Raw genomic sequence first — 19,265 nt, forward strand, 5'->3', positions numbered from 1 at the left:
AAAATGTATCAGGATGCATGTCAGACAAGAAACATGACCCAGCACTTTTATTGAATATATACTGAAGGCATCACAGGGAGTGTAAGTTGTTTAAACATCTTAAGAATGAAATGAATAATTCTGAACTTAATTTTCTACCACATTTGTCCTTGAAGTCAGTCCATTGTGTTGAAACTCAAAGCAAATGTATAATATTTATATTCTATGTAGGCACGTTTAAGTTGAATTAATGTTAGTTTGCATTTTAACTTTGTTGAGCTTTGTATATTTTCCCAAATATTCAAGTGAAATATGACACTGTTCTTTACTCAGTTGTGGGATCAAGTGTGATTTACCAAATTTGCAAGACTTAACTGTTGTTCTTTTTATTAAGGACTGAAAGGATGTTCTATGATCATTTTAATAAAGCACCAAGAAAAACCTTCAGTAAAGAACAAAGGACCCTAGAAAGGAAAGAACACACAAGGATTGACAGGTCATGAGTGCGCCAAATGAAGGATAGAAGTGAGAGATGGGTAAGAAATGAATATGAGCAAAAGAGGGAAGAGCAGATGATGAAGAAATAAAGACATGACACAAGGAGGAAAGAAGGGTGAACAACTTTATCCATACTGTGAGGGAACATTGCGTAATCACTAGTGGTGTGACCTCTACCTCTAATACAGCTCCAGAACTTGAGATGAGAAAACATATCCAACCACCTTTGACATGGTTATTGATTTGCTTAACTTCAAAGACACACACATACACACACTGTTGTTTCAAAATATGTTTTTTTTTTTTTTTTATGATTGCACAACCCATTTCTGAGCTTTTAAATTAAGGCTTCAGACAGTTCCAGGATGCTGTATTTGTAAAGAAAGGGTGTAAAAACTAGCTACAGAAACTCTCAGTAGTACAACAAGCTTGCATAATATTTGATTGTCTCATTGGAGCGAGAAATGATCTTCTCGCTTGCTGGCAAAAATTACGCATTCCAGAAATGAAAATGGAAAATTTACAATAGATTAAGGCTTTCATTTCAACAGATTTAGCATTTGATAGTGATTCACAAACAAAAGACTTTAAAAAAAAAAAATCATTTACCTCAAACCTAAAAACCTTACATGTATTATATAAGGATTAGAGTAGCTTCCTGGCAATATGATGCCAATAACAACAGATTGCTAGCTAAGTTTTTTTTTTTTCTTTTTGCTGTAACCATCATGTCCCTCTTGAAGAACCAACACCTCACTGCTCAAAATGAATGAATAAAGCAATTAATGACTAAAATGTCTTGTAGTAAAATTAACTTACCATTTTGGGGAAAAGTTGAAGGACAATACCACATTAAAGAAACAGAAGACCTACAAATAAATCACAGCTTGGATTTCTATTGTTATTTTTAAGCATTTTCTGACACAAAACAACTTTTGAAGCTATACTTCTCTACAACAGACAGCCAGTCCAACATCTGGATGATGACCCTCCAGATGTATGTGCATTCTTTATTTTCACTGCTTTTAATTACTTACTTCTGACTTCAGACATGGAAATAACTTTCATCACATACAGACGCGAACAAAATTAAAAAGGAAAAGTTGTAAAAAATTATGACACACAGTGGACCCCCAACTATTTGTTGTTCAGTATTTGCTGAAAACTGTAGCTGTTGGCCTCTGTGGTAGTGCTAGGATGGTTTCCACTGTGCACATTAATGCATGTTAAGGTATATTTTGTGTTTGAACTGTTAAAAAAAGGCAGTTATAAGTGTTTATGAGTATTTGCTGGCAGAAAACACCCTTGAATTCTGGGGATAGGGGTGAGGGGCCCACTGTATGCCCTTTAATGCTCTCAATAGACAAAAGTAGGAGAATAAGAAATCCTGGCATCTACTGGCCACTACTGGTAGAGCAATTTAAGGCACTGCCTCTTTAATTTTCTTTTGTGACAGTCTCTAGCATTGCTTTTTCCTTCTGGAGTTAGATTAGAAAGAGGCAGAAATCTGGTACAGATTGTCTACTGAGCAAAACAATGCTACTGTTTAAATCCTGCCCATGGGCTCTCTGACGCAATCCCTCTGCTCATTCTGCTGATGCCAGCCAGCTTGACCTTGGCACGGGACGTCCACCTCACTGCAGCTGCTGGGTCATTGGAGTCCGTCAGGTTGGCATAGCGAGAGGAGTCCTCCTCAAACCCCTGGCCACCCCACGAAGGAATTTCCAAGGGAACGCTTAAGGAGTCGGGAGGAAGGGACAATGCCGACTCCCTGTTCTGACCATTCTCAATGAGGGCTTCGTCAGGCACAATCTCAGAAACAATCGCCAACTGTGGAGGCTCCCAGCCCTCCATCTTCTCCAGTTTTTTGGCAGGCGAGATTTGCCTCATCGTCATCGTAACACTGTCCCAGAAACAGTGCCCCTTCTCTGGCTTGTCCTTCTTCTCCTTCTCACCTTCCTTGAGCTTTTTGTTGGACCTTTGAAGAAACAGAGAAAGGGAGAGAGGTCAAAACGTGAAGTCAGAGGGAACTTTGTGGACCGCCTGAATTGTCACCATAAACAGAAGCGACTGACTCAAGGAACTGGTGTTTATCGGAGATTTCAACACTGGAGACCGGAGTGTTCCCCACACACTGGGCCATTATAAGAAATTCCTTTATGTTTGTCAAAACAAGGTCATTAATAAAGGTCTTCCTGTTCATACATGTTCCACTTCCTCAGCAGGTCTGAAAGATAACGTCTTGTAAAGACTTACATATAAACACATCCAAGGGTGTGACTGCTTTTTCAAGTTGAAACTGTAAATACACTTGAGTAGTAATGACTGATATACTGGCAATATCCTGAATACATTTTTTATGATTAGCTGAATGATTCTGACAGAGGTTTATGTAGAGGTTTCATCTTAATTGTAAAAAAAAACATTATTTTTTTTCTTTCTGCCCTCCTTCCTAAAGTTTTAAAACTGCAGTTTATTCTGTCCCGGTTGGTTGAAGAAAAAAGAGTGCTAAAAATCAAACTGACTGCAGAAGACCTTTAAGAATGCTGTGAAACTATTTGTCAAAAATGACAGAAAAGAAAAAGTACAAATAAGAGATCTGCCATGAAAATGTTATTGACGTTTATTCAGTTTGTCATAATTAAGAAATTACAAGTGCAAACTCACACTTTGCGCTCCGTCACCTTCACCCCGGACAGCAACAGATGCTCGTCATCCTTGGAGGACAGCATCTTTTTCTCCTTCCTCTCCTTCTTTGACATCATCTTTTTCACCTTTGCCTCCTGATAAAAAAAAAAACAACAGCGATAAAAAAGGAGATTTGATTTTAAATATCACAGCTAAAGAAAACATTTACAACCCTATGTTAGTTGTTGCTATTGCCTTATTTTGCTTGATTTACCCTCCCTGCAGAAAGATGTGTCACAGTTAAAACATGATAGGAATGCAAGGAAGAACCATTCGTTCAGCCTGACAGTTGCTCATATTCTGGAAAATACTTGGAGCTTTTGAGTGGGAGAAAACTCCTGATCTACTTCGCATCAGAATTCCTTCCTGCGTTTCATACATTCCGTATCAGCAAAGATGAAGCAAAGTTTTGACTTCCTTTCTTGCCAACGGAGAACTCCTAATCTCAGCTGTCAAGGTCTCGCCCTGGTCTCGGCCTGCTCCCTCAATGCAGAAAGGAGTATTTGATTAATGGGTTTGACCTCTTTAAACCACTTCTGTTGTTTCTTTATTCTGAGGTCAGGTTAAAACTCTAAACAAGGTGCACAATGTAGATCCGTTCATGTTCTGGACAGGAAGTTGCCTCAGCTGCTACAACAAGCGAGCGGCTTGTTTGTCCATGAACGCATTCTTTCCTCAAACCGTACAGGGACACCTTCAATCAGATCTGTCACCGGATAAGGCTTCAGAATGCTGCAGCTAAGATTAAACAAACGTCCACCAGTAAACAGGCCCTGCATGTTTAGCATTTGCTCAGCTCATCCGAGAACAGACGATTCTGCTCATGTTCTTCTTGTTGATAAATGAAGAAACAAGTACAATTCTCTCATTAGAATATCCTGAAATAAATATATAACCTCTTCCTCTAAGTTCCTTCAGGAGCAGGTTTCTGTCCTGCCTCTATCGTTTCGCACCGGCTTGTTTCTTCAGTAAAATGAAGCTTCTCTTCAGCAGTTTGAGCTCTGAAGCAAAGGAACCAGATATGCCAAAACCACAGGGGTTCCTTCTTATTGGACGTGAATGTGTGTGTAGCTGAATTCCACTCGCATGCTTGCACATACAGCGGCTAAACAATTCTCTGTCCATCTCGCCGGCCGAAAGGAGCTCCTTGACTTGCTGTGGGCGAAAGGGAGAATTACCTGCAGCTCCACAAACAATCCAGCTTTCATTTATCAGATTTGCGACATGAAAGCTGAGGGAGAGATTACGCATTTTTAAAATACTCAATTTTATTTTTTAAGATATGAGTCAAACAACTGTAGATGTATTTATTTTTGGTTTTGCAAATCAGCATTTGGATTTTGGGACTCAGTGAAACAATATTTCAGAACTGATACCTTATCAATCGAAATATTTTCTCCGTAGCATATCTAGAAACGCCGAATTTGAAGACAATAATCATCACAGATTAGTATGTTCATGCGTACATAATGACGCATGAACTACTCATGCATAATTAGTTCTTTGTACTTGCAATTAGTGCTAAGGAATGTTCTTCTGCCATTATTTAAAACTTGACATTTTAGAATACACTACGACTGACATTGTGAATTTAATGCACTAAAAATGCAGAGAAAACACCATTAAAAATACTGCAGCTTTTGTGCCTTGCTAAAATATTCCTCATTTGATATTTTATTAAGTTCAAACCATAACTAATGTATTTTGTTAAAATTTATGTGAATGGAGCTAAACCTGTCACAAAAAGCAATTAATCAGCTCATAGCAGGATAAATTAAAATGAGCTTGATAATTTACATTCTGATGATTAATAATTTAAGGGCAATTTTGTTTACAGAGACATAATAATCCATTTTGTTTATGGTTTCAGCTGTTTGTGGTTTTTAATTCCTTTTATTTCTCTTTTTTAGTGGTTATGATTATTTTGGAAATCTAAAATGTCTTCCAATTCCAGGGTGGAGTGTTCTGTACAAAATTAAGGTTTATTATTCTTTCCCAGTGCGGAAAAAAACGTATATTATTTTTATGCCATTACAAATATATTACTTAGAAATGGTTTCAGAACAACAATTTTATCATTTATCACAACAATATCTGGAACACTGTACGGTGAGCAAACCATAGTGTCACGACTTGAAAAGACTTAAGATTTACGTTATGACAAATTAAAAGACTATAAACATATCCCCAGAGCCACAGCTATTATCTAATGGCTTAGATAAAAGCCATTTCAGGTGTCAAACTCTGACAATCTGTTGCCAGACTTGAAAGACAACTGATGTAGATTAATGCTCTCCATCCAGGATGACTGATCTGAAGCTCTGTTGCAAAGAGGCAAAAACTTCACTCTCTGGAAGAACGACGTGAGTAGAGACATCCATAAGACTTCAGCCGTGGACCACTCATTTCTTAAATTAAAAAGAGAATACTTCAATATCCAAAACGTTGGTGGTTGTGAAGTGACAATATGTGAAAAACTTCAATAGGTAAAAATATTTGCAAGACATCAATCGTTGAGACAAATGTTGCCACTGTGTAGATTTTTTGTCAGTAAAAAAGTCACTATTTTGAAACCCTTTTTGGACAAAAGCCCAAATAATTATATTGTAAGCACTATCTTTTAACCCACAAACTCTTCCAGGACTCCATGACCACTTTCTCTGTCCTAGTGTGAGCATGAAACAACTAAGCATTTAAGAGTGATAGCCATTCACACCAACCAAGCAGCCGGTGGCTATTTTCAGCTTTGTTTTTCCTCTGCAGCAATTGTTCCAGTCCAAAAAAAACACCGCTCCTCAAAAGAATGCTGCATTTCCTTCCCTTCTCCGGCCAAATACCCCCCTCCACCTCACCAACAGGACACATCATCAAATATGTGCTTCCAACGAGGGTTGCACTTAGGAGCTGGAGGTAAAATGCGGCAGCAGGCCAGAGTTCAGAGACAACACGGCACCCTGTGTTTGACTTGCAGTCAATCTTCACACATGCAGACAACCACCCCTCTGGATGAGGACTCGCTGTCAGCACAGAATATGAGATGATACACATCTCTCATGAACTGGGCGATGAGAGACAATCACCTGCTCAGAGAGAGGCCGACGTGTTGTCAAAACGCATCAGAAATAAAACATTTAAGTGGCACGAGGATGAAATTGGGGCTCCTATGCAGCTGGAAAAGTCTGGAATCTCAAGCCCAGTATTTTCCCAGTCTGGATATGTTTAGAAAATGAAACGAACAGTATGGACCACTATAATCTTTGCAGAATTTACTTATTATCCAATTGTCTATAAGTTGTCTTTCCTTTTTACTTCCTTCTTAGTTCCTTGTGTGCTACTTTGCTTCCTAAGATATGTCCTTTCTTTTATTCCCTGTCTTGTGTTGTTCCGTCACTGCAAAACAAACCGGTCAATGCTTCATTAGAAATGTTCAGAGATCATTTGTTCTTCGACTCATTGCACTAAAGACCAAAAAGGTGGGGAGAAAGAGTCATTATTTCCAGTGAAACAAGTTTTATATGGACATGAGATGAAATGACATGCAATGAAGAAGCCATTATTTCAAAAGCATCAAAAAAGGCAGATCCCAGTGCGGAAAAAACTCAGAGAAAAATAGCTTATTTTCTGGGGATCTCATGAAACTGAAATAAAAATGTCTGGCCATTCACTTCACAAAATAGAGAGCAACATCAGCAACACTGCAGCAGCTCTGAAAAGGTACCACTAGTGGAGTCAGAAGGAATGGACCAAAGCTCCAGCAAGCTATTGTTGTTTTTTGAATTTGAAGAAGAAAAAAAATCACCTAAAGAAAGTCAGATTATGTCTGGCATTTAGCAAACAGAAATAATTTTAGTGATCCTAACAGACCTAAAGCTGGATATCAAGTGTGTAAAAATCTGTTTTAACTGTGTGTAAGAACCATTAATATCTCTAGCTTGTAATCACACAGTAATATGGACATTGATAACTTTAGTACCCTAAATAAGTACTAATATGAGAACACTGTACACAGTGTTCACATTCACATTATAATGTGAACTATAATGTGAGAACACTGTATACAGTGTTGCTGTTGCTGCTGTTTTTAAGGTGATTAAAAATAGCAGCAATGTTAAAAGATCCAGCGAATAACATAAATGACATCACCTATGACAACATGTTTGCCAGAGGTAAAGAACAACAGCACAATATGCAAAGATAGGGACGATAGCTGGTTTGTTTACAGAGAAACACTGCAGCCTCAGCAGTTCTCTCGCCCTGCAGCCTTAACTCTGTGGGACAGCGTAACCTCTCCTCAGAAAAGACTGTCTGACCCAGTTTAGACATTATGAATTTACAAGCCCTGATGTGATTTTAAAACTTGGGATCTTTTTGGCAACGTAAGATTGTGTCTGCTGGTGATGCTGCAGGGATGTGTGTGAAGAGATAAATAACCAAACGTTTTGTCCATATCTTTGAGGACCATCTGTCAAAGCTAAAACAGTTTGAACTGCATGCATGTTTGGCAGCTGATAGCGTGTTTTCATCGTTGCAACGTGCAAGCAGCTGTGATGTTGTCATGTACCTTGGCTATCGCAGTGCCAGCGTCCTCCTCCTCTTCCTCTCCCAGGTCTTTGTCCTGCAACACACACAGGGAAACACAATCAGACAAAACACCAACAGACACTCAACAAACCAGCTTATGCCATTTACTTTACGCTGCAACCATGGTGTATGTGTTTGTTTTAGGAGTGTGTGCATATTTTCCTGTGAAAGGGAGGGCAACTGTTGGAAGATAAACACAGTTTTCAGAGGGCTAGATGGCGGCACGGCTGGAGGAGTGGGGAGGATACGAGGAAACCACCGAGCTCCAAGGGCAGATTTAAACAAAGGACAAAGAAAACAAACCTTCACCTTGGGCATGTATGCTGCACTGTTGGGATTTGAGGATTATTTTGGTTCAATTGTGTTTGATAACTCAAACTAATTTTCCCTTTTTACCCGATCTTTGAATGTCTAGTGTTTTCATTTCACTGTTCAGACTTATTAAAAGTTCCAATGTCTTGTCTGTTAAAACAGTTCATGATGAATATCTACAAATCAATGCAAAGTAAAGTGCATTGAAGAAAAGAACTGCATCAAGTGTGTGGCACTATGGCATGATGTTAATGGTTGAGCCTGCTGCTGGTTGTCTAATGGTATGGGCATATTTTCTTGCCGCACTTTTGCTCTGTTGGTTCACTAAGCAACATATCACAAAATTCAAATCATCTTAAACTTGCTTCCTGCACATGACAATGAGTTCATTGTTCTCCAACTGCCTCCAGAGCCACCAGCTCTCAATCCAACTGAGCACCTTTGGGACACAAGACAGATGCCAATATGGACCTAATCCCTGATGAATGTTCCTGAAACCTTGTTGAAATTATGCTACAAAAACTGAAGCGTTGTTCTAAAAACAAAAAGACAGTCAGGCAGTGGCAAGGTGTTGGACTCACAGCCCTAAAGAGAAAATTATTTCCTAAATCTGACCAGTGATGTTCCATTTTTCTGTTTAAATAACTAAAATTGTTTACATTTCACAAATCGTTTTATTTTATTGACACTTTACATTGGTTCTAGCCTTTTAGACACTATTTCTACAACAATTAGCCTAAATCTCTGCAACTGCTCCAGTTTTTTTCTAGTAGTTCTCCAATGAACAATGCTAATAAGATGTACATATACAAAATAAATGAAACACAACTGTGATTTTAACTGTGCTTGAAGACAAATCTGGTTTAGAAACTCACCCAAGGCATTAAGAGACAGTAAATGATAAAAGGCAGGCAGTCCGAAAGCATCAAATGTGCAGATAAGTATTGAGTCTCTTAAAGCAAAGCCAGAACTTCTTCAAAAAGAGTCTAAACCCCAAAATCATCTAACATCTAAGAACTCAGAGGCAGAGAAGGAGGAATAACGATGGCTGCACAAGTCTGAACAAGGTCTTTTGAGTGTGTGCCACAGAAGCTGATCAAAGAAAACACACACACTGATTACAGATTATGGTTAAAGCCTAGAGACATTAGCAACTTTAAAATGAGGGAGAAGGAGGAGGTGGGAGTATGATGTTAAATATCCCTAACAAGAATCAACAGAAGTTTGTTTATTGTTTATCAAGGAGAAATTAACATTCATTTTATCTTAATGTTTTGCTTTCATGTTTCGAAAGGCCACAAAGACACACTTGTACAATCAACACACACAAACACAAAAAGTATTTACTGACAGTTCTTGAATGCTTCACATTCTGGGCACAAAAAGAGTTTCACCATCACTGCACCACAGTGTTGACTAGTTCAACATTTTGGAAACACACCACTATTTAGGCACCTGGTTACAGATTCAATACACCTAGAAGGAAGAAGTCTGCATAGCTACAAGAGGCTTACTGACCCAAACAAAGAGCTTTGTATATGTATCACTAAGGCCTTTTTATTGAATTAAACTAATCAGGTCAACACTCAGCAACACCAAGACTGACCAGAAAAAGTCAACTTAGATAACATTATTTATTTTTCAGGGGAAAAGCCCACAGCCTGTGCCTGTGTTCAAGCCAGCCATATATTATAAATATCTATCAAAAGGTACATCTTTCTTTACTTTCATGGTTTGACATCCTCTATCACAGAACCAAGCAAATTATTGATAAGTTCAAAAGTATTTTGCATAGCTTTCTCATTTCTTTCCTAAAGAGATATGCTGGTGTAGATACATTCACTTTTTGCATACCATTTTAGTTCCCTGTTGTCACATTAATTTACTATTAGAATATTGGTATTGTTAGTATCTATGATTGTGTAAGCAAACAAAGTTACAGAGTCCTCCATTTAAATGCCATAAGCTTATTTCCCTCAACACCAAAATATATTTAGAATTTTGAAAAGATTAACTTGAATTTAGGAGATGAGACAAATCCTCATTTAACTTAAACCCTCTTCCCTTCATCAAAAGATTAACTTTATTTAATCTTCTGTTTTCCTCCTTCAAAGCCTAATGCTTCAGATAAGAGGTTGTCTTTAAGTTCAGTTCAGTTCCATGGTAAGCTTTCGTGATCTGTGATAGAATCACAGAGGCGTTCACTCAGTATTCAGGTGCGATGAGCTTTAAGCTAAAGGCAAATATTCCCTCCTTCAGGTTTACAGCTGAACTTCAATAGTGAAGCGATGAAGGAGAAAAACAGGCAGAGGCTGTGCAGATGGCCCAGAGCGGGATGGAGGCAGGAGGAGAATGATAGTGTCTTTAGTCTGTGTTTTATTATCACTTTACCTTTTATCTTCCTTCTTGCTCTCCATCTTAGGGTGTTTCATTCCTTTACACATTGTCTGAACCTGTCTGCCACCAATGTTCAGTTTTGATCTAAAAAAAGCCATCTGTTCCAAAATTAATACCTGAGACTGTTTTAACATAACCCTAAGAGATTATTAATAAACTACATAAGAAAGGTGACCACTTCTACCATAAATAAATATATGCTTCTGTTGAAATCAGGAACCTCTACTAGCCAATTAATGAAGTCAGAGTTGATGGCTGCAAGGTTTCCAGAATCTGCAACTTAAAAAATAAAAAAAATGTCTTGGGTTACTTTAACCCCACATCTGACCTCCATACCAGTTTTGGACAGTTGGTTTTTGATCATATCAATACACTGAGCTAAAGTTTTCTCATCTTACACAAGATGTAGATAGAGATATTTTGAGAAATCCAACATGTTGTTGTCATACTTTTCTGTTCTACAGTGCCAATTACATTCTAAAAAAATCATTAAGACATCTAACTTTCTTGTTTTTCAACACTAATATGCATGTCCATCTTTTTTCATGCCTTACATATCCGATCCCTAAACCAGCTTTATTTCATTCAAATGTTAAAGAGTATTTTTGTTGCAGTAATGATTATTTACTAAATTATCAAAATGTAGAATCCTTTTATAATTAACCTCTTATTGTGAATTTTGTTGTTGTTCAACATATTTGAGTTGTGATCCATTTCAATAATTTACAGAACAGAAAAAAATAAATATTCAAAACTTCTTCTGAGTCTTGTATTTGTGCCCACAGCTTCCTCATTTGAATAAGTGGAAGGAAAAACACTGTGTTTCCAGACTGTGTTATCATAACTTCCATCCTGTCCTCATCCTGTATCCCTGGCAGGGTTGGTGCTCGCCTCTCCGCTGTGTTTATGACATTTTACAATCCAACCTCTTGACCCCTCGGACATACTTTACTGCCATGGTGACTCCAGGAGACCTCCCTGATGACTTTCCCAGGACATCATAGTCAGAGTTGACTCTAACTCTGATCTCAGAACTGCTGCTCACAGGCAATCTAATGATCACAGGACAAACTGAAATCGGGGACGAACGTCACAAGTGAGGGACGCATGTGTTCGTTCCCAGGATGGAAGTTCAATAAAGTTCATTCAAGGGACTTAAATGTTGACATTAGCACAGCAAGAGCTGAAAAATGACGATAAATCATGATGCAGTTGCCCACAATATAATAAATACTTGTCTCCATCTTTGCTGGATGAAGGAAAGATTGAGGAAAAAAATTAACGATGAATGATTATTAACATAGCAAATGTCAGATTTACATTTTAGAAACCGTTAACACTTTGATATTACTCAGTTTTTTTCTGAGATTACTTAAAAATGTTGACTTTTTGCATTATTTATGCCAATTTTTATATCACAAAGTTGATTAGATAAGAGTTCACATTATTTTGACTGTTATGACGCAAACTAATCCAAGAAAAAAGTTTCACAGATTAATCTATCGAGAGACAGCAAACTGGAAAATGACCTGCGACCTCCTTTCTGAAACTGGAATGCTAGCTAGAAGTGTGCGCCTAAGAATATCACATTTTTATTCAAGTCGATTTCAAATTCCACCAGATAAAAATACATATAAATTACATACACAAGACTCCCACAAGATAAACATATCATCTTTGTTTTTTTTCTATGTGCCAGGACTGTTGGAGGCCTGTCCTCCTTTTTAGGTGTGGAGTATTTTGTGTGTGCTTCGTGATCACCTCCTTAAAAAAGAAAAAGACAGAGCCTAGCTGCTGATTAATGCAGATACAGAGACTTTTTGGACCTCAGAAACATGCGACTGCGGCTCATCTGGGATACATGGACATGATCACAACACATATACACAACAAGAAAAACAGGCTTGAAATATCCAACCAGCCAACAACAAACATAAACGGCCGGGTTATATCTTCAATACAAATCCTAGTTTATGCTGTCAGGTAAACTCAGTGTTAAAGGTGAAAAGGTAACACACAGTCTGGAAAGGAATTTCAAAACTTTAAAAAACTTCCATTATCCCAATCCTGCAGCTTAAAACCGTTAAAACATGAGGCAGGGGAAAGAGTGACCACTCAAGAGTTTTCTCTGGCTTTCTGGCGCTACAAGAATGAATAAGAATATCAATCTTATTAAGCCACAAGCAAGAGTGAGAAGCTGTCTCGTGCTTATTAAGACAGACTGAATGTTAACCAGCCAACCGAAGGTTAACATCAAAGCCAGCAAACATCAGCCAGCGTTGACAACTTAGCAACTTTGTCTTGTCTTTAGTGACTTTTCAGATGCTTCCCAAAAAGAATTTTAAAAAATCACCAGAGGCAACAAAGAAAAATGCCTCCTGATGTCATCAGCAACAGTGAGTTAAAAACACACAAGCCTCTTAGCTGTGTTTATGGTATTTTATGAGCCATCCCTTTTCCCTCTTTGGAGATACTTTACTTCCCCCACTCACAATAGGACATCATGACCAGCAAAACCCGCTGGCAGCTTGTAAATTCTACTTTTAAGACAGTTTTATGCTAATGAAAGTGTTGTCTTATGCTCCTTTGAAACATAAACATCAATAAAAAGCTGAAGTTGTATTTTCTGCCACCAAGGAAGAAGTGACACTTCTTTTAACTGCGCAGAAACAGGTGGGGGAAAGGCTGGTCTCAATGAATGCTCCACACAGACTGAGAAACTTACTTTATGTCACATTTACCACATTACCGTCACATTTAGAGGACTTCTGTAGGAGTATATGATGGAAAGTTGTTATGGTTTGGAATCTTTATACTTTTAAAAATGTTGATATTTGACAATTCGCCATGTCCAACAAACTAAAATTCATGCTTTTTGGACAACTAATAGTTGTCCAAAATAGTTGGACAACTAATAGTTGTCCAAAAAACTAATAGTTGGACAACTAATAGTTGTCCAAAAAGCATGAATTTTAAAACTCAGGTCAGTTTAAGTGTAATAGGTTAAATCCAAATATGTAAACATGGTATCCTATAAAAATATATATATATTTTACAATAATTAACTGAATACACTAAAAAAATGTTCTTGTTTTGAACTGACAGATCGCAGAATCTCAACGTATTTTTTGTTATTATTATTTTTGCTGAAGCACCTGCAGTTCATCCAATTAAAATGCTTTGAAAATTGCAGGGGTCCAGCTCGTGAAAATGCACCTTCAGCTGACCTGAGCTGACATGACTCAAAGCACCCAGGACTGCTCTGCTCTGCTCTGCGCGTCCAAGTTCAAAAACAAAACACGATCTTCAGATTCAGAACATGTTCTTAAACCTAAAGATGAAAATATATATTTTTAAAATCCCCCAACATAATTGGTTGAGCTATTGTAAAGGAACCAGTTGCGTTAATGAGGCTGCTTTCAGAGCGCTGCTTCCTCTCCGTCTGCTTCATTACCTTGTAGGAGTGATGATAATGCCAGGACATGTCGTCTTCCTCTGACGCATAATCCACCAGCACTTTACTCTTGGCTTTCTTGAACATATCTCCACCTGTCGCAGACGAGAGAAAGGCTACAAATGTCCAGGTAAGGCAACTGTCGAATTCGGCACAACAGAGAAAAAGTTTACCCCGCTCCGTGCAGTGCCCGTTTTTCTTTCTTTTTTCTGGTTTTGGTCGCAGCGCAGCACCGCCGCAACGCGCCCGATTGTTTCGGCTCTTCCTCCCGCTGCAAATACAAAAGCCGCACTTTTCCGCCTCTCTCCTCTGAAATCAGCTCAGCAACAGGGAGCTGCGGCGAGGTGGTGTGTTTCGCGAGTGTTTTTGCCTCTTTTTATTTTTTTATTTTTTTACGCTGCGTTTTTACGCATTTTGGACCACCTGGACTTTAGACTTTAGCTCCTCCCATGTCGCCCCCCCACCGACGCCTCCGACTCTGGAGTTGCCATGGCAGGAGGAGGAAGGGGGTCACACTTCTTATCTTGTGCCTAAACCAACATTAGACCGAGAATTCATGCGAAACTATTCAACTTTTTTTTTTTAATTAAAAAAAATACTTTGTAAGTCCCTCATAAAGCATTGATACCCCTTGTATTTTTCTGAAAACATTTCGTCCATAACCAGATACCTAAGAGTATTTCACAAAAAAAAAAATTAATTAAAATTGACGTAATTATGACGTTATTGGAAACTTTTGTTTTATTTGGCTTTTGTTACAAAAAGCTGAAATACGTTTTTTTTTTATTGTGACTTTAACATCTTTGCACATCTATAATAAAACTTTTTTCTGCATTACAAAATTGGACAGAGAATATCTGTGAAAATGAATGTTCAGGTCTTGCAACAGATTCCCAAGTGACAAGACTAATGGCACAAGTCTAATGGGATGATTTACGCTTTCATGTAAACCATCCCATCGTCACTCCCGCTGTGTGTTTAGTAATACCATGCTTAGAAAATTAGCTTCTCCCCCATGTCAAAACTTTAGTGGCTTGTATTTTGTAAACTTTTCCACGAACTCTGAATTTGCTGATGGAAAACACGCCCACAGCATGATGCTGCACTGATAGTTTCCAAATCCACTTTATTTATAAAGCACATTTGAAACACAGAAGCTTGCTGCACAAAAATAGGGCAAAGCAGAAAATGAACATCAAGATCTAAAACAAGAATAAAAGTGCTCTCATTAAAACACTCACATAAAATCAAACAAAGTTAATAACAATAACATGTCAAGTTAGACTGGACAAAAAGCTATTGAAAAGGTTTTTTGATCTTAATCAATGACTTATTTCAATGTCTGTGCTCTGTCCTCTATAAGACTGGTAGAAATGACACAAATTTCATTAAACAACGGATTTCTTCTCACCACTCTTCTGTAAAGGCTCGCTTTGTGGAATACACAACTAATAGTTGTCCTATAAACACACTCCTGAGTTAAAATGAGCCTCTTGGCTGCTTCTTCTGTTTAAATACTTCTTAAGTTAGCTGCTTTCACAAGCTTTTACCATTTTTTTGTAGATGGATTGAACATTTCTCTGTAAGACGTAAAAAGACTGTTTTGTGAGCTTCCCTGCTTTCAAAAAGTAAAATTTGGATTCATAATTATGCTGTTCTTGCATCCTTCTTCTAATAAGATACACCATTGTTTAATGCTTTAATGTGACAAAATGTGGAAAAAGTTTAAGGATCATTAATTATTTTGTATCAAATATCAGTGATAAAGTTTAGATTATGCAACATTCAATTTCTGAGACTTGCATTTAGATCAATTATTTAGATCAACGCTCTTCTAGATATGTTTTGACAGAATGAAAACAATTTGAGATCTAGGAAGTTCATCAGTTCTTTTCTTTCTGACCTTCCCTTAGAAGGTCGCATGGAAAAAGCTAGATTACCAGATTTTAAGGAGTCAGGTTGCATATTTACTATAGACAGAGACTGTTTATTGTGAAAATTGTAAGCCGCAAAATTTACAGTGCTGAAAATGAAATCCCTCTGCCCCTCTGTGAGCGGCCTCCAGCACCAGAGGAAACAAATGACACATTATGCTGGAGGGCTGACCCCTTAAAATAGCCACAGTTCAGCCACCTCCGCGGCTAAGACCCCTCACCTGATTCAAAGATTTGTAACGTCCCACTTCTACATTCATGCAGTGAGTCATTTGGGAATATGGATGGAAAATAAATGTTGTCAGAACTCCACAACTTTGATAATACAGGTGGCGTGACAAAGCAGCAAATTAACCATTTGTTTCTCTGTAATAAAGTTCTTTAATGGAGTTTGGTGTTTGTGTTTTTGTTAGTGTCAGTTGACATGAACCATGATGGCCTATTAAGACGAGTCTATCAACACTCATTAAGGAGGTCGGTGACCTTTAATCCTGGGGCCTTCACGTTGTCAGCTGTTCAATTTGAGAGCTCTTCAAGGCGCAGCATTTTCATCCCAGTCTATTTCAACAAGGCCGATTTAAAGTATGGATGGTTCTTACTCTCTGAGACAACCACTCTTAATCACTTCTTTATCTAACCAATGGTGTGCCTTTGTTCTTGAAAAGAAAACAGCATCACAAACTGTGAACATTTGACAGAGCTATTTAATTTATTTTCTACCATCCATCTAACTGATGGCCTGTCAGTTTAGGTGGACGGCGGGTTTTTGTTTTTCTGCTATCGATGAAAGCTGGTGGAGACACTCTTCAGATTCTTATTTGTGAAAAAGTCTGAAAGCTGCCTATTATTCCTCTTCCACTTTATTGTTATGCAATACCTTGTGTCAATGTATCACATTCACCAAAATTTATGGCTGTAAGGTGATGAAATGTGGGAAAGTTCAAAGGGATTCTTAACAGGAGATACACATTTCTGACTCTCATACAACATAAGCTCCATTTCCTGCCTTCATTTATTTTTTCTTTACACATATCTGAAATTATGTCACTAATTTTGGTTGATCTTGCTCACTGAGAGTTCCATGTTTTTGTGTTTTGTTTCTGTTTTTTTGTAATTTTTAGTTTTTCTGATGTCTTCTGGTAGAATTATAACAACCCCACAAACTGTTTATGTTCTTCATTTCACCCTGCTTGAGTCTGCTTCTCTGGGCAACTTCCTGTGCTTGACCTCCACTAATTTGATTATATTTGAATTAAGGACAGTAAACTGTGGACTCATGAACCCTGAGATAATGCTCCTGTTCTTGCCCATTTTCCCATGCACATATTAATCATAGTTTTGTTATGTGATGAATTAGAGTAAATACATTTGTGTAGAACAGGTTCAATTGCTGTAGGTTAACAGATTTCAGATGCATAGTACTTAAATACATAAAAGGGGAAAATCTTAAAAGTGTAATGCGAGGATTTTTATTTTTATTTTCACAACGAATCATTTTTTAACAGTTTTTGTGGCTAACCCTCTTTTCCTAAACAAAACCAAAGCAAAAAAAAGAAAAACTTAAATATTATTCAACTCACAAAAAAAAATTTAATTATTACATTGTTTCAAACAACACATTTATTTCATAATTACATTTTTAAGAGCCTAAGATAGTAATATAATCCACTTTTGAGATAACTTCATGCCTCTTTTAAATCTTGGATTAACATCATCCATTAATCAGAAATGTTGGACAATAGGACAAATCTTTACCCAAGAATCCCGTAGGGACCTGATTTGAGCTGTTCTGTGCTCTTCATGGATTTTCTTGAACCAAATGGGTTTTCATAGGTAACGTGTGAGCAATTCTGACACCAGACGCTCTGATGTTTGAGACACCAGGTCAAATCTGGCAGGGTCAAGCCGCCATGGAGGAAACAAAGCTGGGATTGTCCACCGTGCTTTTACAGTCACATTCAGACAAATTTAACACACATGTTCAACAGCTGATCAGATACTGAAGAGTCAGTATTTGGTTGTTTGTTTTTTTCAAAGCAGAGTTTATCATCTTTTTGGCAGTGCAGTTAATTCCCCAGTTATTTACTTTCGCCTCATGAGGATATTGAAAACTTAAGACGTCTTTAGCAAAACCAGGAGATAGTTATTAGAAGACGACCTTGTAATTATTTTCAAGTTACTGTAATTATAATTCTATTTCACATGAGAATGAAATGGATGAAAGAACAAGGTGTAATTTTATAGTTAAAGAAAAAAATCCATTACAAAAGGCCATGCAAATTATGTGAACATGTATTCTGTCTGTAGCTTTAATGGACTTTTTTTTTTACTTTACTTTATTGTACATCTTATTACATTAGTAATGTTTATGTCATGTTGTGACCAGAAAGAGCCAGCTGAGATTAACTGTGACTCAGCAACGTCTTGATGAGATTCTCAGGTCATCACATTGGGACACTGTTAGCCAGGAAAAGAGATTAGAGCTTTAATTACATTCACAGGCCAAGTCACAAAGATGTTCCTCAGAGACTCAGTTAAGCTGCAGTGCATGGTTAGGATCTGCCGAGTGACGCTCCAGGTTTCACTGACGTGATGCAGCACATTTTATAAATCATTGACTTATTTATATTGGAGCTTAGCCTTGCACATCTAGTGACCAAAATTGTTGAAAATATTGAAAAACCATCTGTAATTTTTCTTCAACTTTAGATGTTATTTTGTGTTGGTCCACAATCAAACCTTGAGCTGAAGTTTATGCCCGTAATGTGGCAAGTTGAAAGCCAAATACTGTTTTACATTATCAATAAGACAAAATAACAAAATACACTTAAACTTAAGTTTCTCTTCCAGAACAACCCTCTGTAATAATTGGATGAAAAAATTTTGTTTACTTTTCATGACAGTTATTAAAGTTAGTTGTTGTGCAATAACACATATTTCACATTTTTTCCAGCTAGAAATCTCTAAGCTGAAATAAGGCTGGTGGAACTTTCAAAGAGCGGCGAAGGAGAACTGAATGATAAACTTAAAAAAAGCTTTGCAGGAAAATAGCAAAAGGTCAGAGAGAGAAGCGGTGCAATGAGGTGGCAATACCACTCTTCATGCAAAGGAACTTGGAAAATACGTGCTCATTAACACATTTAAGCAGCTTTTTAAAGTAAAGGTCACTTTTTATTCCATTGGTTAGTGAGGCAGCTGCACACAGAGTTGAATGTGTCTTTAGTGGCAACATTCTTCCTCTGCACCTTTTCTTATAAATCCAACTAAGGCCATTTAATAAAAGCATTGACTTGGACATGTAATCAGCTGGTTAAGCACAGTGAATGTCACCATTTACCACCAGGTAATTTTGTGTCAAGCCTCATCAATCGTAGACTGCAAACCCAAAATAGATTAGGTGTGTCTCAGCATATTCACCTCCT

At 37.6% G+C, this 19,265-nt stretch overlaps 1 protein-coding gene across 3 annotated transcripts; it reads right to left on the reverse strand.

Annotated features, from left to right (window-relative positions):
• Positions 1-23: 23 nt before the first annotated feature.
• Positions 24-14,392, reverse strand: si:ch211-225h24.2 (uncharacterized protein LOC564539 homolog). Of its 3 annotated transcripts, none has more exons than XM_055020007.1 (5): positions 14,083-14,392; positions 13,910-14,025; positions 7,727-7,780; positions 3,145-3,260; positions 24-2,455 (listed from the first exon to the last, which is right to left on the reverse strand). In XM_055020007.1, the coding sequence occupies exons 2-5, from the start codon at positions 13,994-13,996 to the stop codon at positions 2,017-2,019; spliced, it is 696 nt and encodes a 231-aa protein (XP_054875982.1). In that variant the 5' UTR covers positions 13,997-14,025; positions 14,083-14,392; the 3' UTR covers positions 24-2,016. The 3 variants fall into 3 exon arrangements, with proteins under 3 accessions (XP_054875982.1, XP_054875980.1, XP_054875981.1); XM_055020005.1 differs by having other exon boundaries at positions 13,910-14,004; positions 14,083-14,390; XM_055020006.1 differs by having other exon boundaries at positions 13,910-14,392.
• Between the last annotated feature and the right edge of the window lie 4,873 nt (positions 14,393-19,265).

This window comes from Poeciliopsis prolifica, unplaced genomic scaffold, assembly GCF_027474105.1.
Source record: "Poeciliopsis prolifica strain line A6 unplaced genomic scaffold, Auburn_PproV2 SCAFFOLD065, whole genome shotgun sequence".
Lineage (NCBI taxonomy): Eukaryota > Metazoa > Chordata > Actinopteri > Cyprinodontiformes > Poeciliidae > Poeciliopsis > Poeciliopsis prolifica.

Coding starts and splice junctions, on each gene's coding strand:
- si:ch211-225h24.2 (XM_055020007.1), bottom strand. CDS start 13,996: ATGTTCAAGAAAGCCAAGAGTAAAGTGCTGGTGGATTATGCGTCAGAG. Junction 7,781..13,909: donor ATTATCATCACTCCTACAAG/GTAATGAAGCAG, acceptor TGTGTGTTGCAG/GACAAAGACCTGGGAGAGGA. Junction 3,261..7,726: donor CTGGCACTGCGATAGCCAAG/GTACATGACAAC, acceptor TTTTTTTATCAG/GAGGCAAAGGTGAAAAAGAT.